Source organism: Scyliorhinus torazame, chromosome 5 (assembly GCF_047496885.1).
Source record: "Scyliorhinus torazame isolate Kashiwa2021f chromosome 5, sScyTor2.1, whole genome shotgun sequence".
NCBI classification, from domain to species: domain Eukaryota; kingdom Metazoa; phylum Chordata; class Chondrichthyes; order Carcharhiniformes; family Scyliorhinidae; genus Scyliorhinus; species Scyliorhinus torazame.
The window spans coordinates 250678985-250706583 of NC_092711.1; the positions used below are offsets into that span (position 1 = coordinate 250678985).

Here is a 27599-nt window from a genome sequence, read left to right on the forward strand (position 1 = left end):
ACTGTGGGAGGAAACCCACGCACACACTGGGAGAACGTGCAGACTCCGCAGACTGTGACCCAGCGGGGAATCGGACCTGGGACCCTAGAGCTTTGAAGCACTGTGGTAACCACTATGCTACCGTGCTGCCCATCCAGTAGCATCACCCCACGAGCGCACAGGCATAAACCCTGATCCCACCGTCAGCTGTGGGTTGGAACATAGTGGTCATTTCGGCACCCGGCGTGAATCTTGATTTCAGCCGGACACCCAATTCTGTGCCCAATCGCGATCTGCGTTGTCGGCATCATGGGGTGGAGAATCCAGCCAATTGTTGTGCCAAACTTTTATACTATTTTGAATAACTTGGGGCTGATGTAAATGAATGGCCAATGTCAGTTTAGGGTTTCTGTGATAAAGTAATAATCGAGTCCCTTTTAGTTCTGATGCCAATATCTACACTATGTAAAACAATCTGCAGGGTCTCACTGCAGAGGTACCAGAGGGTTACATTAATTGAAATAGTAAATTCTACCCGTGAGTGTACCAGAGTTCACTTCTTCGGCTTGCTGTTGAAATATGTTTGGGCAAACCTGCTAAACCAGATTTTCTTTTGCCTGGTTCATGCTATTTCAGGCAATTCTGTAATGTCAGTGAACTGTTGACACTAAGGAAACAGGAGCTCTTGTGCTTTGTGGAAACTCCCATTCACCTGGGAATAGGGACCGTGATTACCTCACATTTTATTCTGTTCTTACTCACCTCAGCGGATTACCTTGTTCTTATTGTACAGACATATTCAAAAAAAAATTCTTGCTTGGAAAATTGATCCCAAGCAATTAGGCAAACCTGCTGAATTAGTCGTGCATTGTGGTACAAACTGCTTTTGCAATACTGTACCTCAGGTCATTTACTGATAATTCCTCAGCAGTCAGTTGGAAGTGGGAAACCTGCAGAGTGTGGCAGCAAACTGCAGCAAAGCTGGGAACTCACCTCCTGTGTGCACATGTCAGTCAACGGTGTGTGTGTGTGTGTGTGTGTGTGGGGGGGAGGTTGCGTGGAGCATGGATAGAAGTAGGGTAACCAAAACTCACTTTGGAAACTTTAGAAGTGCATAATTTTCAGTGCTCACGCAGCGCTCGGTTTGTCGTAAAACATTGTGAAAGGAGGGATCTTAATGGGGAAATGTTTCTGCATGGTTAACCCGGAGTAAGAACATTTTAAAAAAGGGGTTACAGAAATTCACTTATATCTTTAGAATCAGGAAGCCACCTCTCGTATAACTCAACCTACAGATGGATTAATATAAAACAAAAACAGAAAATATTAGAAACTCACCAGGTCAGTCAGTATCATAGAATCATAAAAACTTACAGCACAGAAAGAGTCTGTCTGTCTAGCTTCCAGACAGGGGTCTCTTTTCTGAGGCGGAAGACTATCTTTAGTTAGGGAGACTCTATTCAGGGAGTCTCGGGAGTTCACCTATCCAATGGGTCTCTGGAGAAAGGGAGGCCACTTATCCATGGGGTCTCTGGGAGAGGTGGCTGGGTGGGTCGGGGCACCCCATACTTAGGGTAAGGAGGGGAACGTAGAAATTTTGGGTGGGGGCTGAATCGCGATCGGTGGGATTGGGGAGTTGCTTCATGATGCAGGAGGGGGCGGGTAGTTATTTGATCAAAATGACAGCCCGATAGCGGGATTCCCTCAGGAATCTCTCGTATTCCTCACCATGTGTAAATTTGCATGATGAGGAAAACTGAATTGCTTTCTGATTTGGGAGCACGAATCAGTTCCAACTTGCCTTCAGCAGGAGACCATAAGGCGGGATTCTCCATTCCTGAAACTAAATGGCCAGGGCAGGATTCCTGGATTTCACCTGACACTGGACCAATTCAGCAACCGTGGAGGGGCTAGCACTGCCGCCGCGTGGAACACAATCGATTCCAATGAGAAACGGTATTGGATTCATCGGGTCCGTGATTGACACTCTGGAAGCTGACAAGCTGCAGCCGCATATACACAGTTCACTTCCCACACACACTCATCCCATCCAATAAGATGCCACTGGCTGCGCTGGAGCATGCCCATCCCACTGATGGGTCGTTTGGGGTCAGAGGACACAGGGGGACACCCATAAGACCTGTGGCCCTAAGTTCACAGTAGGTAATCAGCGGCATGCGCCGCTGCATAGCATGCTACGGCAATGGTGCTCCGTGCCCGTCCATCCCGACCCCAGAGCCCACCTCCTGGCCATCCCTGCCAATCCCCCAGCCCTTGCAGAAGCCCCCTGGCCAGGGGCACGACTGTCAGCAAACTATGGACACTTTCTGTAGCCCCGCTCTCTCCCTCAGCAACCACGATGCTTGTTTCACGAGTTTTAAAAGCACAAGTGAACCTTCCAGTCGGGAATTCGCCCCAGTAGAGGCGGAGCATCGCGGAGGCCCTGGTGAATACCCACTAACGATATGCCAACGGTGTTTACTGTACGTGCATTCGAAACGCATTGACTCCATTGTCGAGGCACCAGAGAATTGCGATTTGGCGTGAAATCGGATCCTGCCACGATTTTGTCGTCCAAAACGATTCTCCACCCAACCACTTTCTCCGATTCCAGCATCAGCCGACGAAGAATCCCGCACACAGTCTCCTGAACAGAACCCCAGCCAATATCCTGATTTATTAATGTACTGAATCCTCTGCTCTCTCTCTCTCTCTCTCTCGTGGTAGTGTGGTGGTGGGGAGGGCATTTATTCAGCTGGCAATAGCTTTTGAGGTTGAAGAATTTGTACTTTGTTAAATATAGAGGTGCATGTACCTTTTACTTAAGTCTGCAACCAGCATAAGAGTAACAACATTGGAATGTAAAGATGACAACTGAATGACGTATTGGATTGAACAACTGCCTCTTTCACACTATTGAGTGTCTGCTGATGGGTGATTTACTTTACAATTTGCAGAGAATGACTTAGCTCTGTTAAATGCATGACAGCTTGCAATAATATGCCTAACGCCATAAAGCTTTGATTAAACATAATTAAAATGCATCTGAATTAATAAATACTACTGATATGCTCATGGAATTGTATCCTCACCATGGGAATATTGTGGCTGCAGTGTGTACCATCTACAAGAAGCACTATAGCAATTTGCCAAGACTTCTTTGACAGCACTTCCAAAACCTTCAGTCTCTTAAAACCTAGAAGGACAAGGACACCAAGTTTCCCTCTGAGTCACACACCAACTACTGCCATTCTTTCATTGCTGCTGGGTCAAATTTCTGGAGTTCCCTACCTACCACTGCTGTGAAAGTACCTTTACCACACAGACTGTTGCAGTTCAAGACACCTTCCAAAGGGCAACCGGCCAAAGGCAATAATTGCTGGTCTTGCCAGTGATATCTACATGCCAAGAATAAATACATGAATGGACAGTAATGGGTGGAGGAGACTGAAGTGAGAAACAGCCTGGACTTAAGGTACATACAGAGCAGTTGAGAGATGGGGATGATGGTGGCAAGTGGGATTAGGTCCCAGGACTGATGGACTACTTGGTAGATAAGTTGTTTTATAGTACTCACCGTTTTTAGTGCTTCTTGACTGGTTGTAGATTGAAGGTGCAGACAGACAAATATGAATAATTTCTTGCTTTATTTTTCCAATTTGGTTGCTACTAATCATGCAGTCAGTACTATACATGATTAACAATCAGAAAGGAGATAGAGGCTTGACAATTTTAATGTTTATAACATGCTTGGATACATGAATGGATCAGCATGCATTATGGCCAATGTGCTTACCACACTGTAGCATTGAATGTAATAGAGCATTACATAGTTAAAAGTAGGATATGATTACAGTTCTGCAACACAGGCAACTAAAGCAAGAAATGCCACTCTTGGGATGGAAGTCCCAATTGATGAAGTCCATTTATACATTAAGCATTCTTTTTAATTTGCGTGTGCAATTTGCAAACATCAAAATTTTTTATCCTTGTTAAACATTTGTCCATGAGCTTCACCAATTAAAATTTCTAACCTACAGTGGTGTCCAATATGCAATTACTTCTTCTTAAATCCTCTTCTAACACATTGGGCAGGATTTACCGCGTAACCCACTGTGGTTCATGGCGGTGGGAGGCGGTTCACCATTGGCCGGCAGCAGGATCTTCTGGTGCTGCTGTTGTCAACAAGGTTTCCCGTTGAATGCACCCCTCGCTGCTATGAAACCAAGATTTCAATATAATACAATGGATATTGTATTCATTCTGGAACCTGATTGTATGCATGTTGGATTGTATTTATTGGCCATGAAACTATGTTTAAATAACTTGGTCTGGGATCTACTCTGTCAGTCATGCTTGTTAGCGTTTGACTGGTGCATATGTGGGTGGTTTTGTTTATCTAGCATTGTACTCGATACTAAAGAGCAAGCTAGGACATGTGGAGACTTTGAGGGCTGATGCAGTGAAAGGATTAGGTGCTGTGCTTTAATGCTAAAGAAAACACCCCAATACAGAACAGTGGAGTTACAAATATGCTTTGTGGATAATCTTTTGGCATAGCCGTGGGTACCTTTTGGTTTATATAACAATGAGGCGAATGTCATCTTGCCATGAATGTTGAAAGACTATTGACCTAATTTTAAATAAAGAAAGGGAGACATTTTCTACTCTGCTGTTATTGGATATCTTTATGTTTGTCGTAATATTGCTTGGGATATTTGATAGAAAAGGAAAACATTAATGTAAACATTTCTTGGAACAATAATTTTCTTGGCAGATCATTCCATATGCTCGGAACTTTATAAAAATTGAGAAACCTAGGTAAAGGAACAAGGCTAATAATCCCATACACCAGTTAGGTTGAAATAAGTAAAGCAAATTATATACAGCAGATAGTTACATAATGCTAGGTCTGGTCCTTCAGAAAAAAACTGGAGCATAAGGAAGAAAAGACTGAATGAGACGAGGAGTCAAAAGTCTTGAGATCCTGGGAAGGAGGTCAACATAAGAGATGGTGGGAGCTGTTCACATTGGCGGGATCTTACTGTCCCGCCGGTGGCACACCCCGCCGCAGGTTTTGCAGCGGCGAGGGCTGCGTTCAATGGGAAAATCCATTAACAATGGCGGGACCAGATGATTCTGCCACCGACCACCAGCGAGCCGTCCTCCACCTCTGCATAACACACCATGGAGAGGTGTGTTAATAAAATCCCACCCAGCATGATGAAAGGATGTAAGAAAAATCATGCAGTGGATGACTTATTTAGAGATTAGAACAAACAATAGAACATGTTCAGAATTGCATTGATAAGTAGGTTATTCAATCTGCTCAGGAACCACCATATTAATGCTATTTGTTTAGAACATCTATTGATCTAATGGTATGTGTTTATAAAAATATGTATTGCTAAAGGACTGTTACAATAAAGGCCCAAGGTCATTGAAAGAAATTAATGCAAGATTAAATCAAAACAGATTAAAAACATATAAGTGGTATTTACCCCACACCAGACATCTAGGGCCCTCCCCGAAACTGCCCCGGCACAGGTTGGCATGATGCCAATCTGGCCATGCCAACTGTGCCATGGGCATGTCCCACTACCCTCCCAAGGACTATAATTACCTCTGCACCCCAGAGGTATACCCTCGATACCCTGGCCATAGGTGTTGTAAACCTCACTGACAGATTTGAAAATTTAGTGAGGGAAGATCATGTAGTGGAGGGGAGAATGCTGACAATATGTAATGAATGGAAAACTACTAAAATAAGATACACGCCCTTTGTGGCGGTGAATCTCATGATATCGCTGGCGAGGGGCGGGGAAAAGTGATCTCTGGCAAGAAAACTTCCCGATTCTTGCAAGGTTTTCTGCCCATGCCGCTGATCCCGTGGATGGCCAGTGCAGGTTCAAAATCGCATTCAGCATCTGGATTCGAAAAACGTCATATCCTCCATGTCAACTCATGCCTCCAGCCATTCCTCTGGTCCCTTATATACTCCATGCCAACATATGCCCTTTCCATGCTCACTTATCCATTGTGCACATAACCAACAAGCCATATAATAACAATGGCAAGTAAGAAAAAAAAAACACCTGTCTCGACAACCTAGAAAAGTGTCAATCAGATACACCAGTATCAATAACAGAGACTTCAAATACTTCACACCGCTTAACCTTGTCAAAATTAACATTGAGACATTCACAAAAGAGATTGCAGAATACCACTTATTATGACCATTAAAAATATTAATCAAGCAAAGCCAACAATTGACTTCACTTGTAAAAATATATGCTTTTATTAGTCTGGGCTCTGAACCAAGCATGCATAACGAGGACAGTTTCCATCTCTCGTACGGAGAACCCCCATCTCCACCCTCCTTCCTCCATGGGTCTAGCAGAAAAGTAATTGGCCAGGTTAAAAAGGCAATTCAGAACCTTTTTGACTATGATTCATTTTATCCCAAAAGCACACGGCTTTGATGATGTGCCTGAACCTCTCAAGGGCCATCAAGGCCAGCGAACAACAGAAAGAGCATCTTCGGTGAAATTGGCAAGCTGAGAATGCTTCGATCAGCTTCACTGAAGAGTTTCAATCTTAGCCACTGAGACACTACAATACAAAGCACTTCTACTCTCACTGCTTGGCAAAGTGATTGCCAACTGCTTGCCAGACCCGTCACCTGTCTAGCACTATACTCACCTTCAGCTGCATGCCAACCTACCACACATCATGGGAGCAGTGTACGCAGCACCATTTCTCACCTCTGCTGTCAAGTGTGGAAGCTACACAGCCCTCAGCACCAGCGAGAACAGTATCAGCAGTGTCCTCCTCAGCTGCATGACCCATCACATGGCAGATGTGCTGGGCAGCGAGATAGAGCTAAAAGGAATCAAGAGACCTAGGTTCACAGGCAGAGGAACAGCTCTTTTGACTTGTCTTAAGCACCAGTCCCTCAGGATCTGATAGCAAATAGCTGTTAACATTTGTAGCCCCCCCCACCGAGGACAACTTCCCAGTTGGAAGCGTGGGCACACGTTACAAGTAGCTGACAATGTGTTTGTAATAGTGAGGCTAACTTTACCGCACCCCTCAGGAATAACCAGAAGGTATCTATCTGGGCCTGAAGTCTCTCAAAATAAGAATACTTGGTATTAATTCACCTTATGTAGTTCTTTTTAAACCAAGCTTTAATGTTCACTAGTCAACTTGGCGTAATTAAAATCAGAAAGTATCGGTACTTGTCCATTACTCTATTTCAGCTTTAGAATGGGTCCATGGAATACACGCATTCAATTTTGTCATCTGTCTTGTGGAAAGTTCTTTCACTCCTCCCAACCGCCCTCCACCCTCTTTCCCCCCCCCCCCCCCCCCCCCGCACCCACACACACACACACATCCTTCCTTAGTTATCTCCAATTTACTTTCATTGTTGCCATACTTTGTTTTATAATGGTCCTCTGAAGCACCTTGGTAAGTTTTATTCCGATGAAGGCGTTTTATAAATAATAGTTGTGCAGCAGGTACTAGATGCATAATTGTGGCCTTAAAGAAAGGCTGCCATGAGCAAGATGGTGCAGCTATGAATTCATTGATCACATGATAACACGGGCTGGCTTGGTAGCATGCCAATGGACAGGATTACATGATCTGCAGTTACAAATGGTTTAGAAATGAGTGGTGCCATGACTTGAGGTAATTGCTGATTTTAGAATATGTACAATGGAATTTATTTATTTATTTATTTTTTCATGCAATTGTTACCCGTTCCTGTTGGGAGTTTTCTATAGGCCTCCGAAAAGTTCCAGAGATGTAGAGGAAAGGATTGCAAAGATGATTCTGGATAGGAGCGAAAGTAACAGGGTAGTTGTTATGGGGGACTTTAACTTTCCAAATATTGACTGGAAACGCTATAGTTAGAGTACTTTAGATGGGTCAGTTTTTGTCCAATGTGTGCAGGAGGGTTTCCTGACACAGTATGTAGATAGGCCAACGAGAGGAGAGGCCACATTGGATTTGGTACTGGGTAATGAACCAGGCCAGGTGTTAGATTTGGAGGTAGGTGAGCACTTTGGTGATAGTGACCACAATTCGGTTCCGTTTACTTTAGCGATGGAAAGGGATAGGTATATACCGCAGGGTAAGAGTTATTAGCTGGGGGAAAAGCAATTATGATGCGATTAGGCAAGACTTAGGATGCATAGGATGGGGAAGGAAACTGCAGGGGATGGGCACAATTGAAATGTGAAGCTTGTTCAAGGGACAGCTACTGCGTGTCCTTGATAAGTATGTACCTGTCAGGCAGGGAGGAAGTGGTCGAGCGAGGGAACCGTGGTTTACTAAAGTAGTTGAATTACTTGTCAAGAGGAAGAAGGAGACTTATGTAAAGATGAGACGTGAAGGTTCAGTTAGGGTGCTTGAGAGTTACAAGTTAGCCAGGACCTAAAGAGAGAGCTAAGAAGAGCCAGGAGGGGACATGAGAAGTCCTTGGCAAGTAGGATCAAGGAAAACTAGGCAAGTTTTTTTTACACAGAGGGTAGCGGGGTGCCTGGAACTCGCTGCCGGAGGTGGTGGAGGAAACAGGGACGATGGTGACATTTAAGGGGCATCTTGACAAATACATGAATAGGATGGGAATAGAGGGATACGGACCCAGGAAGTGTAGAAGATTGTAGTTTAGTCAGGCAGCATGGTGGGCACGGGCTTGGAGGGCCGAAAGGCCTATTCCTGTGCTGTACTTTTCTTTGTTCTTTGTTCTAAAACCCTAAAGCTTTCTGTAGGTATGTAAGGAATAAAAGAATGACTAGGGTAAGAGTAGGGCCAGTCAAGGACAGCAGTGGGAAGTTGTGCGTGGAGTCCGAGGAGATAGGAGAGGCGCTATATAAATATTTTTCGTCAGTATTCACATAGGAAAAAGACAATGTTGTCGAGGAGAATACGGAGATTCAGGCTACTAGACTAGAAGGGCTTGAGGTTCATAAGGAGGAGGTGTCAACAATTCTGGAAAGTGTGAAAATAGATAAGTCCCCTGGGCCGGATGGGATTTATCCTAGGATTCTCTGGGTAGCTAGGGAGGAGATTGCAGAGCCTTTGGCTTTGATCTTTATGTCGTCATTGTCCACAAGAATAGTGTCAGAAGACTGGAGGATAGCAAATGTTGTCCCCTTGTTCAAGAAGGAGAGTAGAGACAACCCCGGTAACTATAGACCAGTGAGCCTTACTTCTGTTGTGGGCAAAGTCTTGGAAAGGATTATAAGAGATAGGATTTATAATCATCTAGAAAGGAATAATTTGATTAGAGATAGTCAACACGGTTTTGTGAAGGGTAGGTCGTGCCTCACAAACATTGAGTTCTTTGAGAAGGTGACCAAACAGGTGGACAAGGTTAAAGCAGTTGATGTGGTGCATATGGATTTCAGTAAAGCGTTTGATAAGGTTCCCCACGGTAGGCTATTGCAGAAAATACAGAGGCATGGGATTGAGGGTGATTTAGCGGTTTGGATCAGAAATTAGTTAGCTGTAAGAAGACAGAGGGTGGTGGTTGATGGGAAACATTCAGCCTAGAGTTCAGTTACTAGTGGTGTACCACAAGGATCTGTTTTGGGGCCACTGCTGTTTGTTCTTTTTATAAATGACCTGGAGGAGGGCGTAGAAGGATGGGTGAGTAAATTTGCGGATGACACTAAAGTCGATGGAGTTGTGGACAGTGCGGAAGGGTGTTACAGAGGGACATAGATAAGCTGCAGAGCTGGGCTGAGAAGTGGCGAATGGAGTTTAATGCAGAAAAGTGTGAGGTGATTCATTTTGGAAGGAGTAACAGGAATACAGAGTACTAGGCTAATGGTAAGATTCTTGGTAGTATGGATGAGCAGAGAGATCTCGGTGTCCATGTACATAGATCCCTGAAAGTTGCCACTCAGGTTGATAGGGTTGTTAAGAAGGGGTAAAGAAGGTGTACGGTGTGTTAGCTTTTATTGGTAGAGGGATTGAGTTTCGGAGCCATGAGGTCATGTTGCAGCTGTACAAAACTCTGGTGCGGCCGCATTTGGAGTATTGCGTGCAGTTCTTGTCGCCGCATTATAGGAAGGATGTGGAAGCATTGGAAAGGGTGCAGAGGAGATTTACCAGGATGTTGCCTGGCATGGAGGGAAGATCTTATGAGGAAATGCTGAGGGACTTGAGGCTGTTTTCGTTAGAGAGAAGGTTAAGAGGTGACTTAATAGAGGTATACAAGATGATCAGACGATTAGATAGGGTGGGCAGTGAGCCTTTTTCCTCGGATGGCTAGCATGAGGGGACATAGCTTTAAATTGAGGGGAGATAGATATAAGACAGATGTCAGAGGTAGGTTCTTTACTCAGAGTAGTAGGGGCATGAAATGCCCTGCCTGCAACAGTAGTGGACTCGCCAACATTAAGGGCATTGGATAAACATATGGATGATAATGGAATAGTGTAGATGGGCTTTAGATTGGTTTCACAGGTCGGCGCAACATCGAGGGCCGAAGGGCCTGTACTGCACTGTAATGTTCTATTCTATTGTCCTATTGTTCCTGATTGCCCCCGAACAGAGTTGCATTTTTTAAAGAGTCAACCACATTGGATGTGTATCTGGAGTCACATGTTGGCCAGACCAGGTAATGGTGGCAGATTAGTGAAGCAGATGGGTTATTACGACAATTGTTTCATGGTCGTCATTAGACTTTTAATTCCAGATTTTTTTTATTGAATTCAAATTTCACCATCTGCCATAGTGGGATTCGAACCTGGGTCTCCAGAGCATTATCTTGGGTGTCTGGATTACTAGTCTAGTGACAATACCACTACGTCACAACCTCCACAGCACACTGTGACAGCAGCACATAATGTGTACTATGTTAGTTCTATCTACATCTTGTACTCTTGACCCTGATTGTCCTGTATACATTATATATCACTGGCAAGACACTGCCTCGTATTCCACTGTAAATATTAGGCGTAGGATTTTGTAAGAAAATTGCATGAGTGATTTCCATTGCTTGTGTGCTGAAAAATTTGTATATATTAGATTGCTTAAACATTTTGCCTGTTACAGCCAACCCTGCATTTCTCATTTCAATACCTTTTCCCCCATTCAATAACTCAAGTTACGGGCTTTAGTTACTGCCACCAGTGTGCTGATGTACGTTTACGTCTGGATATAAAAGAATCCCAGGACAGCCCTGTTCAACTTACTTTGATGTATCTCCAGAGTTTGAGCATGAAAGCATTACCCAAACAATTTTTGTCAGCTTTCTGCAATTTGCTTGCAGCTTTTGCAATGACTTTGTTTTACTTTTGGTTCAGTGAGAACTGCTTTACATGTCATGCTAAGAGCCTCTGTAGTACGGAGAGTCTCATGACAGCCAAAACATTTTTACCACCCAAGCATTTCAAGTGTCTGGAGCAGCAGCAGGTGTGGGCTATCCCACAGGTAGGGCAGCACGGTAGCATTGTGGATAGCACAATTGCTTCACAGCTCCAGGGTCCCAGGTTCGATTCCGGCTTGGGTCACTGTCTGTGCGGAGTCTGCACATCCTCCCAGTGTGTGCGTGGGTTTCCTCCGGGTGCTCCGGTTTCCACCCACAGTCCAAAGATGTGCAGGTTAGGTGGATTGGCCATGATAAATTGCCCTTAGTGTCCCAAATTGCCCTTAGTGTTGGGTGGGTTTACCGGGTTATGGGGATAGGGTGGAGGTGTGGACCTTGGGTAGGGTGCTCTTTCCAAGGGCCGGTGCAGACTCGATGGGCCGAATGGCCTCCTTCTGCACTGTAAATTCTATGAATGAATCCAATGGGATATTCTATTGTAACAGAAGAAGAAGAAAATCAGCAGAGCCAACCAGATACAAAAGTGGACCATCGTGGCAGAAAAACAGCTACCTAATTCTATGATAGGAAGTCACAGTTTCCTGCAGGGAAAAAAGAACAGCTGTAGCCCACCTCCAGAGAACATTGAGGCAGTATCGCAACATTTCTGAGGATCTGTATCTATAGTACCCACTGTCCAAACAAAGCCACTGAGTACATGTATGAAAGTTTAGAAGGCCTCAAGCTTCAGTCAATTGCTGGCACAGCATTCACCATCTCTACAGATGAATTTGCCGTAATCCTGAAATTTATGCTTTCAGACCCTTTCAGTCAGACATGGGGACTGACATAATATCAACTGGAGAACTGCAAGGGCATTAGCTAGGTGACAGATGCCTATCTGAAGGATACTTGACTCCATCATTCATGGCATAACCCCCATAAAACAGAGACACAGCACCATTCAATGGTGTAGGTTCACAAGCTTCCCAAGGATGTAGGGGCATAAAGGATGCCCACCAACATACATCAATAGGAAAACTTCCTTGCTGATCATGCAAGTTGACTGTGATGCCCAGCTTATTGAAAGTTGCCAAAGTGCATTCATTTTGCAGCATTCAGCTGTCACAGTTATTCAGTGAGGGGAGCTGAATTGAGGGATGGATTCAGGGGAGAAGTCCTGTTTGCTGATTCTGTTCAGTGTGACCACAGAGGGTCATAGAATCCCTACATTGCAGAAGGCCATTCGGCCCATTGTGTCCACACCGATCATCTGAAAGAATACTCCACCAACTCACATTACTCCCCACCCTATCTCCACAGCACCCGGAGGAAACCAGCGTATACACGGGGAGAACGTGCAAACTCCACAGAGACAGTGACCCAAGGCCGGAATTGAACCCTGGTCCCTGGCGCTGTGTGGCAGCAGTGCAGACCACTGTGCCACCGTGCTGTCCCATTCCAATTAAGTCCATGAACCAACCTGGCAGGAGCAGAAAGGAACACACTCAAATGTGTGAACAAGTCGGGGGGTTACTTGAAGTACACAACAGGAATTAGATGTGGAGGCTTGTTGCAGGATTGGGTGATATGCTCAAGTGGACTGTAGTTTGATGAGCACATTGTTCCAATAGAGGTTAGAGATAGCTGGTGCTCAGCATAGACAAGAAAGAAAAGGATAACATGATGAGTTTATTGCATTGCTAGCTCTGGTCAAATTGTTGCACTTCCTACACCATTCTGGGAATGAAGGAGTTGGCACCCAGTGTTAATACCAACTCCATCTATGCGCAATTTGACCACAAGCTGCTCAGAAGTTAAATTCCGACCCTGGGTGACTGTGTGGAGTTTGTACATTCTTCTCCTGCCTGCTTGAGTTTCCTCTGGGTGCTCAGGTTTCCTCCCAGTCCAAAGATGTACAAGTTAGGTGGATTAGCCATGTTAAAACAAAATTGCCCCTTGGTGCCCAAAAGGTTAGGTGGGGTGCTCTTTCGGACGGTCAGTGCAGACTCAATGGGCCGATTGGTCTCCTTCTGCACTGCAGGGATTCTATGATTTTGAAATAATTAACAATAGAATTCCACTGGCTTGTTTAGAAACAATACAATACTTACAGAACTGTTTGATGTAAAAATTTGCTTTGTGATGATAAATCTGATGGGAGTTCACTTTACATTTGTTTATTTGGGATTCATTGCTGAGTGTGCTTAACATAATTGTTATAACCCCATTGTAGCTTGGATTCTTTTTGTACAAAACAGCTCGTGTGGAGTCCTGGAGAGTGGTTACTGTAAAATTGTACTTCAGCAAGAGAGTAAAATAGGGGGAAATTGGAAGAAAGAAAGAAAAAAAATAGACCTTCGGGGTTATGTGCCGTCACTAGTTTTTTCTTTGTTATTAGGAAATTGAGGAGAGTCGAGGACCTTGAAGGAGAATGTTCTAAAACATGGATTTGACAATGAATTCAGTATGAACACAGACGATTTTTAACAGATCACAAACCACCTTCTTGCTAGTATCCCCTAGTTGTATGTGCAAAGATTAAGAAATGCTAGAATACCAAACTATGTAACTGTTAAAGTGTGGGTGTTTACTTTTGTAGATGTGGCAAGCAATACTTCACCCAATCCTGCAAAGTGCTGAGATTTGATCCAGTTCTATGATCCCATTCTTAAACCTCGAGTGGCTCAACGTGATGTATCACATAAACTGGACAATTGCTTTGACAGCATACAATAGAATATATGATAGTTAAGGAAAATAGCATACCTGTGTGGGTCCTTTGATGCGCTTTCAAGTGAGAACTCTTGGTGTAAACTTTGGTGCAGCCTGCAAAACAATACATTAGTGTGACATCCTGTTTCAAGTGGTCATTTCAGATTTATAGTTCTATCCTCTTGCTGAAAAGAAATCTGCTAAATTTACTAATTCCTGTGCAGCCAACCTCAACCTATGGAATTCCACTCAGAAGGAAGCTGCTGAGCTACTTTGAGAATCAGTCGCTTGAAGTACTAAAAGTATTATCATTATTAGATCATTAAATATTTGTACATGTGCCCGGTCTAGTCTTTTCTGCTTCAGTCAGAATCTCTCTCTTTATATACACCTCATAAAACAGGCATCAGACTTGGTTGCGGATATTAAACATTCTTCAGAGAAATAAAGCCATTGATCAGCAGCATTAAATTGATAAATAGTTACAATGCTCACTGATTTCAGCAGTTTTTAAATAGCTACAATTACCTTGATTTGATGGTGTTAATGTAATGGACTTAATGACATATAGCAGATTACCAGTTGAACATCACAAACATGCTCCAGACAGAAGACCACTTCTGACCAATATCACAAGAGGTTTGCAGCTACATATAAAATGATTTAAGAGGGATAGCAAGTGAGAAGTTGGAACAGGTTATAGAATATAGAACATACAGTGCAGAAGGAGGCCATTCGGCCCATCGAGTCTGCACCGACCCACTTCAGCCCTCACTTCCACCCTTATCCCCGTAACCCAATATTCCCATCTAACCTTTCTTGGTCACCAAGAGCAATTTATCATGGCCAATCCACCTAACCTGCACATCTTTGGACTGTGGGAGGAAACCGGAGCATCCGGAGGAAACCCATGCAGACACGGGGAGAACGTGCAGACTCCGCACAGACAGTGGCCCTGCGGGGAATCGAACCTGGGATGCTGGCGCTGTGAAGCCACAGTGCTATCCACTTGTGCTACCATGCTTCCCTTATCTAGCCTTTGTCCAAATCCTGCAAGTTTGTCTGCATATGTGTCTATTGCAAAATGCGAACACAGAAGAGGTGAATCTCTATTGGGATTCTTCTGCTCGACTGCCAACGTTTTGATGGAAGAACTGCCGAAGGTTTGTAACTGCTGTTTAGCCCCCTTTTCCAAAGTTCTGTGGCTCTTGATCAAAGTCATAGCAGATGAGAAGGTGAACCCCACATGGAGATTCAACACCAAATTGATCCTCAAAATATTGGGAGGTAATTATAAAATGCACAATTGGCTTTTTATTTTCTGAATTCAAACTTAAAACATTACACAGGAAACACATGACTTCTGACAATGAGTCAGCTTGGGTTTAGATGACCAAATGATCTAGTCATTTAACTATCCAAAACATGTATACACAAAAATTGGGGAGCAGGTGAGTTGACTACTCGAGAAGCTCATCAGATTTTTCTAGAGAGAGAACTGCATGGGTACTAGCAAGCAGACTGGTGTCTTGATCTCTTCTCTAATGACTTGACATTAAATCTGGTCTGTAAAACTGAGTTACAAAGACCAAGAGGATTGTTGATACATTCACTAATCTAAACACTTACCTGATCTCAGTTAGAATAGAAGTGAAGCTGCTACACAATTGACTTCACTGCTCCTGTTCAGGGAGCTGATAAAGCAAAAATCATACTTTATTCTTGCTCCTATTTTGTGATTTAAAATTATTATTCATTCTTGGGATGTGAACATCATGAGCAAGGCCAGTATTTATTACCTATCTCAATTGCCCTTGAAATGATCCCCTGCTAGATAGCACAGTTGGGCATTGGGTTAGACCAAGATGTGATGTTTTCTATAGAATACTACATGAAGAATGACCATTGGAGCAAGGTACAGAAGAACAATTCTCAGCATGAATTAATGTTTTAGCAGAGGAGTAGGAGACAGCAGCCCAGAGGTATGAAAAAGACTTGGTATTGGATTTAAAATTCACTGTAATCACCCTTGTACAGACAATATATATTAAAAGGTTTTAACGCAACAAGCACTTATACCTGGGAAATCACAATGATGAATGCGTCGCTTCTCCAATTCAGGATTGTTGCGTCGACTGTATTTTGTTGACTGGAAGCCAGGCTGACAGGGCTGCAAGCTGGTCTGAAGGCTATGCATCTGTGGATGATGAACAATCTTTGATGCTACTGATGCAGCATACGATGGAGGTGGCGAGAGTGTATTGATAAGGTCGGGCTGGTTTTCTGGGCTACCGGGTTGGGAGTTTGGTGGTGAGGGTGGCAGGTATGAGGTTTGCTGCTGATAAAACTGAGCTGGTACCGAAAAGTTGTTTGGTGTCGATACAATAGGCTGGAAGTGTTTAATTGCGGACTGGGTAGACAGGTTGGTTGCTCCAGCTATGCCTGTTGACATGGTAACACTGTTACAACTGTGGATAACTGTAGTGTTGCCAAGTGATTGGGTAGAACTCAAAGGCATGTTGACATCTGCATTGATTGGCATCTGATACAGTTGGGGTTGATGTGAACTGACGGGCATTTGTAGCTCAGGGGAAGAGGCTTCTTGCTTGATGAAGATATTATTCACAGGAACTGACTGTGGCATACTGAACACACTGGTGAATTCAGGCAGGGCATGCGATGTGGCAGATGTGCATGACTGGGTGAAATTAGTAACCGGCTCCGTCTTGACTTGTGGGAGAGCTTGCTTTGTTGGTCTGTAAAGGCCTGTTCTCAAGTGGGTGATATCAGGCAGAATCAAGTTTATATTCAGGCTGTATGGTGATGTTATCTGCTCCTCAAAAAACTCATCTACCACTGAGGCACTCTCTCTTCGGTATTTCTTCTGGTCCAGAATTGTTGGAGCTGGTGGAATCAGTGGGGCGAGATACTTGTCCATTTCTGATCTTACCTATTTTTGAAGAAAACAAATACAATAATTTGTTTTGTGTACATTGTCAAATAATTAAACAATGCCAAATTTGCTAACATTTTTGAGTTTCATAATGCCATAACAACAAACTGTTAACAGATTTTTGTATTTGATTTTCAATTGGCTATTTAAATCGACAGTAATGAACTTCAATGATTTAAAAAAATATATATATCCTAAAATAGAAAACCATTCTTTGTCATAGTGCACTTAACTTGCACTTTTGATAGATTAACCAATATCTAGTCCCTTTGATAAACAAAGACATTCTTCAGACAGTTTAAAGCAGTGCTATGCAACAAAGGTCTCTTCGTAAAAGAGGCTGGTTATTACTTGCAAGTTTACAAAGTGCGTTATGTGACACTTGCACAGGAGTTACACCACAACTTGGAGGCACTGTCGGTAAACCTCACAAAATAGTCATGTTCCTAATGATTCAAATGGCAACCATTAGGGTGGTCTCTCCAGTGCATTTATTTCTGGTGAAAATCTCTCTCCAGATTAAAACATTTTTAAAAAACAGGCTTCCTCTCTTTTCCCACTTTAAAGGACTTGATTGCATGTAGTTTCCACGACTGAAAGCAATAAGACAAGTTGTTTCCAGGCCTGCTGCTTTGAAACTGGCAGCTGGGTGAAAGAGACAATTTTTTCTATCAAGAATATCTGTTCAGCCATCACATCAGATATTCAGTAAGAGGGCATTCAAAGGCACAAACTGTGAGCTTATCATACGAAGTTACAGTGAGACCCATGCCGCCACAATACCCATAAAGTTAACCATCAGAATGATTCTCATTTTATTTTGAGAGATTTCAGCACTTCTGTTTTATTTTAGCTGATGACTTCTCAACATAAGCACCTTCAAATAATTCTACATTAAATTTAAATGTTTGACTTTTCAATGACACTGATAGTCCAGGTAAGCAGTCTGACCTGCATTACTGCTTTTGTATGCTGCTATAATAGTTTATGACACCATGAAACCGGACATTATACTTGTTTCAGGGACATTTTCATTGTAAAAATGGCAGTATTATTCATCTTTATATTATCCAGATTGCATTTAACTGCTGCAGCCAAAGTCTGTGTGGGAGTGTTTAGTTACTGCAATCTGTGTGTTGCTTGACTGATTCAAGATTATGGTTCCAGCAAATAATATATTAGATATTCTCTTAATCAGAGTGACTTCATATTTCAAAAGCATAGCTGTCAAGAAAAGATTTCCTGAATTTTTTTCTAATAGCTTCTGTACAATGGGAGGAATTAACAATTTCACGGCAAAGTTTCTTGGATCTCATTCAGTTTTTCCAGCCTTAACTAACAACTTCACAGAAGGGAGTTTAAGGTCATCAGGTGGTCGTACCAGGAGTCCACAGCTACCTTGCCATGCCAGGAATGCCTCTATAAATAATGAGCATACTCTATTAAATAACAGCAATTGAAAGTTATGTTTTCCAACAAACTGTGCCCTGATCTCTTAACACTCATTAACACTCTTTCAGCATTTCTCTTTTGTTTTCCTGGGAAGGAACAATTGTCTCCTTTTAAGTCATCTTTCCACTGTGGTTCATATTCACACTCCACACAATAAAATTGTCAAGAAGCACAAAACATGTTATGAAAGACCATCAGCAATCTTATCACTATCACTGGGTTCACCACGTTCATTTGATTTCTGCTGGTTAATATCATGTGAAGTACACAGCACTCCAATTATCTTCAATTTCTATAGTGAGCTTTCGCAAAAACCTGTTGGAAAACATTTTTTGGTTATTCTATTCTTATACAGGCGTGCCACTCGCTGCCTGATCTTGCTCAATGGCGGCACTGAATTTAGAAGGTTGTGGTTTCAAAATCCAATCCAGAGTCTTGAACACAAACTCTAAGCTGACACACCAGGGAACACTTTCTGCACACTCCCACGGTGTGTTTCACAGCAGAGGGAGGGGGCCCACTGTTGGCCCGCGGTGAGGGTCTTCTGGTCCTGCCGCTGTCAATGGAATTTACCATTGAATCCACCCCCTGCTGCCGGGAAATCCATGGTGGGGGTGCACCAACTACAGGACCAGATAATCCCGCTGGTGAGAACAGCCGGAAACTCCACCCAGCTGTCTTTTGGATGAAGTGTTATAACAGGACCCCTCTACCCTCTCAGGTGGATAGAAAAAATTTAATGTACTATTTCAAAAAGTGCAGGAAAGCTGTTTCTGGTAGGTTGGCCAATATTTATTCCTCAAATAATATTAAAACAGATTCTAATTACTGTCATATTTCCTGCATTTCAACAATAATAACTTATATTCGTGTAATATCTTCAACATAATAAATACTCCAAAACAAAGATGAGCATTTAAAAATTAACACATTGCTCTATTGGAAGCTAATGTAAGTCAGCGAGCACTAGGGTAATAAGTGAATAGGACTTTATGTGAATTAGGATTCGGGCAACAGAGTTTTGCTGACCTCCTGTTTACAAAAGGGTAGAAAGTGGGATGAGTTGATGACAGATTGGCTGAGGCTGGGGTGAAGGCCAGCAATGTTACGGAGTTGGAAAAAAGGTGGTTGTTGTGATGGTGCGACTAATGTATGTGGTCAGAATTAGTACTGGGGTCAAATAAGTAATTTACAGTCTGGTTTTCTTTCATACAGTTCCCAGGGAGAGACATGGAGAAGGATTGGAGTTGGTAACTATGGAACAGACTTTGGAGCGGGGGAATGTAAACAATGGATTCAACTTCCCAATATTTAAGTGGATGAAATTTCTGCTCATCCAATACCGAATGCCAGATAAGCAACCTGACAATTTAGTACTAGTGGTGGAGTCAAGAGGTGTGGTGTGAGATAGATGGGAAATAGAAGGCGACCAAGGATAGAACTTTGGGGAATACCAGAGGTAATGGTGTGGAACAGGAAGAGAAGCCATTGCAAATGATACTCTGGCTCCGATTAGCAAGATAAAAATGGAACCACATGACAGGTTTTGGAGGAGAGTGATGTTATTAGCCGTGTCAAAAGCTGCAGAAAGTCAAAAAGGATGAGAAGGGATTGCTTAATTTTGTCACATAGATGCAAGGTGTAATTTTTAAAAGAGCGGTTCGATACTATGGTGGAGTCAAAATCAGGTTGCAGGGTTTCAAAAATGGAGTTTTGGGAAAGATGAGCACGAATTTAGGAGCCAACAACATGTTCAAGGACTTGGGAGCGGAAAGGGCAGCTGGAGTTGGGGCAGTAGTTTGCAAGGAAAGTGAGGTCAAGGGTAGGCTTTTTGGAGGAGTGGTGATGGTTGATTTAAAGGAGAAAGGGACAACAGCTGAAGAGAAAGGACCATTAACCATATCAGCTAACACAGAGGCCAGGAGGGGAGGATGCGCGGCCAGGACTGGGTGCTCTTGAAACATTCTTCGTTGGCTGTAAATTGCATTTGGGCACCCTGATGTCATGAAAGGTGCTGTGTAAATACAAGTGGTTTCTTTTTAGAGGTTTCCACTTATAGATAATAACTGGCTGTTAAACATTGTTTTGCAAGAATAATATTGGGAGTGTCTTTAGAAATGGTTAAAAGCCTTGAAGTGTTTTTCAGCCGCTAGTTCTAGTAAATTTGCGTTTCAAAAACTCTTTTCTACACTGACTGTCCCAACATGTCACTGAATCATAGAATGGTTGCAAGAGCTCTGCAACAGCAATTTAGTTAATCCACCCTCCCGCCTTTTCCCCATAGCCCTGCAAATGTTTTCTGTTCATATAATTAACCATTGCCTTTTTGAAAGCCATGACTGAATCGGTCTCCACTACAGTCTCAGACAGTGCATTCCTGATCCTACCCTTGCTGTGTAAAAAAGATTTTTCTTTATGTCGCTTTTATATATGGAATTAAGCTTTCACACTAATCTCCCTCTTAGTTATTTGTTTTCCTCTCCCACCAACTCTAATTTAAAAATTTTCAATAAATGTTTCAGTCACCATATTTAGGTAAATATCTTACAGCTATCAAAAGAAGATTTAGATGACATTCATAAATCAAATAATAATTGCTCTATTGGCTTATGATGTTCTCATCCCGTGTCATTGTTGCCTTATGATTCACTCCCAGGTTCACATTGTTTTCTTTCTATTGATCAAAATTCTCCATTTAGGTGTTTTCTTTCCATTTCGGAGAGTGTTGATGTCGGGACTGAATTGCATAGGATTCGCATTCCCGTTGTGAGTGCCAGTTTTGGAGCATTTCCGGATCCCCCAGCACTCGGCCCATGTGAATCTGGAGCAATTCCTATTTCCGCTGGCGTCTGATTTGCTGGGGCCGGAATTGGCATTGCAGAGCTTGACGAGCTGGAGCAGCTTATGAGCACTCCATTCTCCAAACATGCTCATTCCAGCCAAGAGGATGGCACTGCGAAGAACTGCCCCTCACCCACCTCCGGTTCACAGATACAGAGCTGGGCAATATATTGGAAGCGGTGGAGAAGATCCGGGACACCCTCTTCCCCAGGATGGGCAGGAGGCTATCACCCAAGATCGTCAACTGCGTCTGGGTAGAGATGGCAGAAGTGGCAATAGCCTTGGGCCTCACCAGGCAGACTGGCACGGAAAAAGATGAATGACCTCCCAAGGTCTGCTCGGGTGAGTCAGCACCTCTGTCCCTGATATCACTCCCGTTCCTCACCTCACCCTCCCCATGCCCCCCACCCCCACGCAGAGGCCAATCAAAACCCACCTGCCTGCATCTCCCTTACATTTCACCTGCACCAAACCCCAACACCGATATTGTCCTCTTTGACCAGGTGTCTTACAAAACAAATGCCACCAGCTACAGACCCCCTTTGTAACCCGCCTCCATGTCCTTAATGTGTCCTCTAGGAAAAGACGGCCCAAGAAATCGTGGAAGGTTTAGCAGACTAACTAATAGTCTGACAGGTCACAACCTATGTGCTCCTTCTTTATACCAGCTGATAGGATGGGTAGTATTATACAGGAAGAGATTTCATGCACTCCCACAGCCCATATAATGATGCAGGTCAGCCCAGAATTAAATCTGGAGCTCTCATCACCATTCTCCAGGCATATCTGAAGCCTGTACTTTCTGAATCAAGAATTCGGAATGCTATGATGAAGACATAGGCTTACTCTGCTCAGCCTCTATATTTCTAAATTGGATCATGCTCTGCATTATAGGCCGAATAAAAGCAGCCCAAATATCATACACAGGAGCAATGTAGACCAGATCACAGATGTTTATTATGGATCTTCATGCTCTGCATTATGTACTGGAGCATTACAAAATTATAGCCCTCTTCATTATAGATTGGAGCTTTGCGCTCTGTCTTGTAGATCATAACTTTGTATTTGTCATAGATTGGAACAATCTAATCGGTAAGGCATATAGTGCATGTATCAAGCAAATTCGATCTCAAGCGAAGAATTTCAAACATATTGATCATTATTTCTGTATTATTTAATCAAATTAATTGGAGTAGATAAATTAACTCTAAATGGAAATTCTGAACATTGGGAAATGGAGAGCAAAACCTGCTCTGGAAGCACTGAATGAGAACTGCCCTTCCACACAACTGCAGCAGGACTCTAATAGATTAGCACCATAAAATATATCTCATATTAATGGAACTCAACAACTCCCATAAGACTCAAACTGTTAAATATGATTGCAGTCAAATGCCCATTTGATGCTGGTAGATTTTCTGAGCTGTTTAGGGAGAGAGCGAAATCTGATCAGATAATTTATTTTTCTCTTGCATTTAATCTACTCATGAAGAAGGCAATAAATGAGGAATTTAAAACTATCTATTGCTGTCCTCCCAGAGAAGGAATAGTAAATGCGCAATTGTGCTTTGCTGCAGTCAACAATCACTGACTGTACTTAAGAACATGTCACAAAAAGCATCAAGTACATAATAACATAGGTTAACAACCAGACATCTGTTCATGAACATGGTAACATGGTAACGGCAACACGGTAGCACAGTGGTTAGCACAGTTGCTTCACAGATCCAGGGTCCCAGGTTCGATTCCCGGCTTGTGTCACTGTCTGCATGTTCTCCCAGTGTCTGCGTGGGTTTCCTCCGGGTGCTCCGGTTTCCTCCCATAGTCCAAAGATGTGCAAATTAGGTGGATTGGCCATGCTAAATTGCCATTAGTGTCCACAAAAAAGTTGGGTAGGGTTGCTGGGATGGGGGTGTGGGCTGGTGCAGACTCGATGGGCCGAATGGCCTCCTTCTGCACTGTAAATTCTATGGTTCCTGTTGGTATGGAATGTAAAATAGCACAAGGACTGCTGAGATATGCACACAGCCAACAAATATTTATCGCTATTGAGATATACATTTTTCATTTTCAAGTACTTAAAAGGTTATTTCATTTTTAACAAACTATAACTGCAAAAATCCAAGCCAAACTAGCACTTATTAATTCTAGAACTAGTTACATCAGTTATAATTTCTGAATATTTTCTTTATTGGAATCTTCCAAACATTAGAATGTATTCTTTTGGGAACTGAGCTACCAGTATTTTTACAATATCACAAGTTAACACTGGCTTTGTTTTTATCCTCTCCTCAAATTTAAACACTTCATATTCAGGTTCCTCTCACCCATTTGTATCCCATTTGACGTTAGTGCTGAGTGCTATGTAAAATGTTATTGGACCATAAGGTCACAGTCTGTAATTACACCTTATACAAAGGAAATCAATGTCAATTTGCTAAATTGAGTCACACTTTTCTTTGCATCGTAAACATTTTACAAATAAATGCCATTAGAACTTGCATAAAATGAAAAATATCAACTTACTTGACTTGGAGAAGATGTTGTTTGTAACAAATGCAGTAAATGTGATTTCAGTAAACCTGATGGTCTAATGGTATCTTCTCCTAGAAATATGTTGGCCTGGGCAGAAAAGAAAGTAAAGAGTACTTAAATGCAAGGTGTTTTTTCTACATAATATTACAATAAGCTTTTTTCGGAGGATTGTTTCCTCCAATGAAAAATGCAAACATTCAAGAGTTTTCTTCTTGCAATACAATGAGTGCCCTCCTTGGGACATATGCAAGAAACAGGCTGCTTCTAATCCATAACCAATACTCTGGCTAGGAAGCAAGCAGCTGGGATTTAGTAAGAAGATTCTCTCTTCTCTCCCTCTAACTTGGCATGACTCCTCCCCCCCCCTTTTCTGTATAACTAAGGAGAAAATTCAATGCTTGGAGGTCATTACCGTGCCTGCCAATGATCTGAACCATAGAGTCCAACAGGTTTGTTTGGAATCACTAGCTTTCGGAGCACAGCTCCTTCATCAGGAGAGTCAGGCTGCGCTCTGAAAGTTAGTGATTCGAAACAAACCTGTTGGCCTTTAACCTGTTGTAAGACTTCTTATTGTGCCCGCCCCAGTCCAACGCCGGCATCTCCACATCACTGAACCATGAAGGCAATGTAATGCTTTCAACATCCTGCTTTGAAGCCTAGACGGGTCTAATTATAGAATCATAAGACATTTATAGCATTGAAAGAGGTAAATTGACACATTGTGATTGTACTGGCTCTCCGTAAGAGCAAGACAAAATTAAAGCTACTCCCCTGTACCTTTCCTCCCACACATCGCTCGATATTTAACCCGCTTCAAATATTTATCAACTTTTTCCTTAAAAGATTAGGGTGGGTCCTGGAATGCTTGTGCCATGGATCGCCTTGACAGTGCTGAAGAAGCCATGCCTGTCATGTCCATATGTTGCTGGATCTCACAGGCTTTTTCTGCCCACCATTTGCTATTTAAGGTTTTTTGCTATACTTCAGCCGCCTATAGGACTGCCTTTTTTCCTCGAGCTGTGATTGGGTTTCCAATCAATGAAAGCTTGATTAAGTGCTGTATCTCTTGGGTGAGGGTCAGTCTTATGGAGATGTAGATTAAGTCATCAGTACCTGTCATGGGACAATGTTATGGACATCTCTGCAGTCCCTAGATCATGATGACATAGTCAAGCAAGTGCCAGTATTTGGACCGTGGGTATTGCATAGAAACATAGAAAATAGCAGCAGGAGTAGACCATTTAGCACATCGAGCCTGCTCTGCATTCATTGTGATCATGGCTGATCATCCAGCTCAGTAACTTATTCCTGCTTTCCCTCCATATTCCAGATGTGGCATCACCAATGCCCTTGAGATCAATGTACTTGAGATCTTGTGCTCCTCTTGCTGTCAGAACAGGGTGTTGGTTATGACAAGGTTTTGTCAGAAGGACTCAGTTGGAATTTGCTTTCCCTTGTCCTCCCTTGCCTATCACATCCATCCAGAGATTTGCATTCTTTCTGACTCTCTAGAGTTGAAATCTCTGTGGAGGATCAGTTTGTCGCCCAATGGGACTCAGGCTAGAGATTGCACAATGTTGGTCTAGAATCCTTCCTTGGCCATGTCTGTTGCCTGAAATGCAGATGCATATACACTGATGACAGTGTCATACTGATTCCTCATTTGGATCAGCTGAGCAGTCATGAGATGCTCCTAGGAGTGTTACTGAGGCACCAGATATGTCATAAGCCACCATTTATGATGGTGAAGCCCACCCCATGGTGACATGTGCCTCTTCTGGAGGAATTGAAAGCCTCAATCACTTGGCCACTTTACCACAGAAAGGAGTCAGGTATGCAATGTATTGTTTACAGTTCCCACATTATATTATCGAAAACTAGATATTAGACAAGGCACATATCAGAGTATAAAGGACATGGGGTCTGCTTATAGGATTGAGCAGCACCACGGAACGTGGGACAGTACATTCAACATACCTAAAGTTTGTAACAATAACATCTCAATTTTCTTCTTATAACAATAGTTTCCTATCATGGTGATTTTTTGGCTTTATTACCCTTTCTAAAATAGGTCCCAAAGCTCAACACAACCTTAACTGTGGCCTAATTCTTGACTTGCAATCATTTATTACCTTTCTGCCTTATTTATTAAGTGCAAAATTGACCTATGGGTACACAGCAGAACATGGTGACCCTCTGAGCTGAATGAATTCTGGTGGTAAATACGCCGACGATTACCCTCACGTTTCCACCAATTTTCTCTGCATCTGACTCTTGGGAGACAAGGGAGCTGGTTTAGTCATGACTATTCTCTCTATGTACCTATCCCCCTATCTTTCCAGCAAAATCCTGCAGCCTTTAATTGGAAGGCTAATTTTGAGTCCTGCCGAGCTCCACTCTCTATGTTTACATAACACTTTATGATTCTGAATGTTAGTGCACTAATCCTTTGCTACTTAGCAGCTTTAATATTAACTAAATTCACTGGTAAATGGAATATTATGACTATCTAGCAATGTTTATTTCATAAAGTATCCTATTTTGCTTTGTATCCTTGCATTGCACAACACATGTTCCCAGCAAACCCAAAGATAGACCTGATGGAAGAGCCCCATAAAGACCACACAGTTAACAGCCATGAGGTGATACGGAAGAGTGACTGGAAGATACAACCATCCACCTTTTGTTCCCTTCAGTATGATGCAAGAATAACTATTCTGCATTCAGTGACTTATCACAGAACTGACCTTTTGAATTTTGGTCATGATTTTTTAGAAAGATTGACATTTGAATTTCCCTCATTGTAGATATCATGCAAGCCATTTCAATTACAGCAGAATGTATAAACTACAGAATATTGGTTTGAAGATATTCATAGAACATTGAAATTGCTAGAGGTTCGATAGGTTTTTAGTCTGTATGGGGAATCAAGCGTTACAGAGGTAAGGCTGGATAGTGGACTTAGTGAGTGTTAGATCAGACATGAGCTTGTTAAATGGCAGAGCAGGCTCGAATGGCTGAATGGCCTACACCTGTTCCTATTTTTTATGGTCACACAGAGGTTTGGATGAAACAGATCCATTTGATATCATTCTTTCAGAAGATCATGACTACCTATTTTTCATTACAGATTTAATCACTTAACCAAGAAGACACGACTTTAGAGTGCCTAGATTGTATGTGCAAGATCTGAAGCCACAGCATTCTAACCTAACAGAGCACCACCAATCGTGATATGGTGACACACAAGGAGAGATTATCCACAGGAGTTGTGCAATGTAGGCATTCTGCCATCTGCACGGCTGTGGCACTTCTGCAATTCTCTATCTGAATCGATGTAGAATTTTGAATATGCTTGCTCTATTGAAGGTGGCTCAATTCAGATTGCATGTTAATGATGAAAAAATGCCATTTACGATGTGCTCAATTTAACAGGTAAAAATCAGAGTCGGCTTCGGCACATTTAGCGGGTATTTCTCGGTGGCTGCAGCATTGAGAAACACCCTGCTATTCAACTGCATTTTTCTGTTCCTTTTGGCCTCGGCGGGGAATGCTCAGCTTGTCAGTAGAGGAAGAGTACTCGCAGATTGGGGCTCCATATTTAAAAGCAGCCCCAATCTTTCGACCCCTCAGCAGTGCCATGGTTCCCAGGTGCCAGCGGGAGTGCCAGTGTACTACCCCGCACAGAGACCGATCACCCAAGGATCTCGAATGACCAGGGAGATCCTCCACCAGGTGCCATCACGACTGGTTCACGTTTGTGTGGCCCAATACTAAATGGTGCCTGGTCGAGGCCTT

At 42.8% G+C, this 27599-nt stretch overlaps 1 protein-coding gene across 2 annotated transcripts in view; it reads right to left on the reverse strand.

The window, feature by feature from the left end:
• klf5l (Kruppel like factor 5 like) overlaps positions 1-27599 on the reverse strand; it is a 79839-nt gene that overhangs the window by 32698 nt on the left and 19542 nt on the right. For both annotated transcript variants that reach the window (XM_072505343.1, XM_072505344.1), the window contains exons 2-4: positions 23793-23888; positions 16100-16970; positions 14075-14134 (exon numbers count right to left, since the gene is read on the reverse strand). In XM_072505343.1, the coding sequence (XP_072361444.1) occupies positions 14075-14134; positions 16100-16970; positions 23793-23888 (1027 nt within the window). The remainder of the gene's footprint in view (positions 1-14074; positions 14135-16099; positions 16971-23792; positions 23889-27599) is intronic.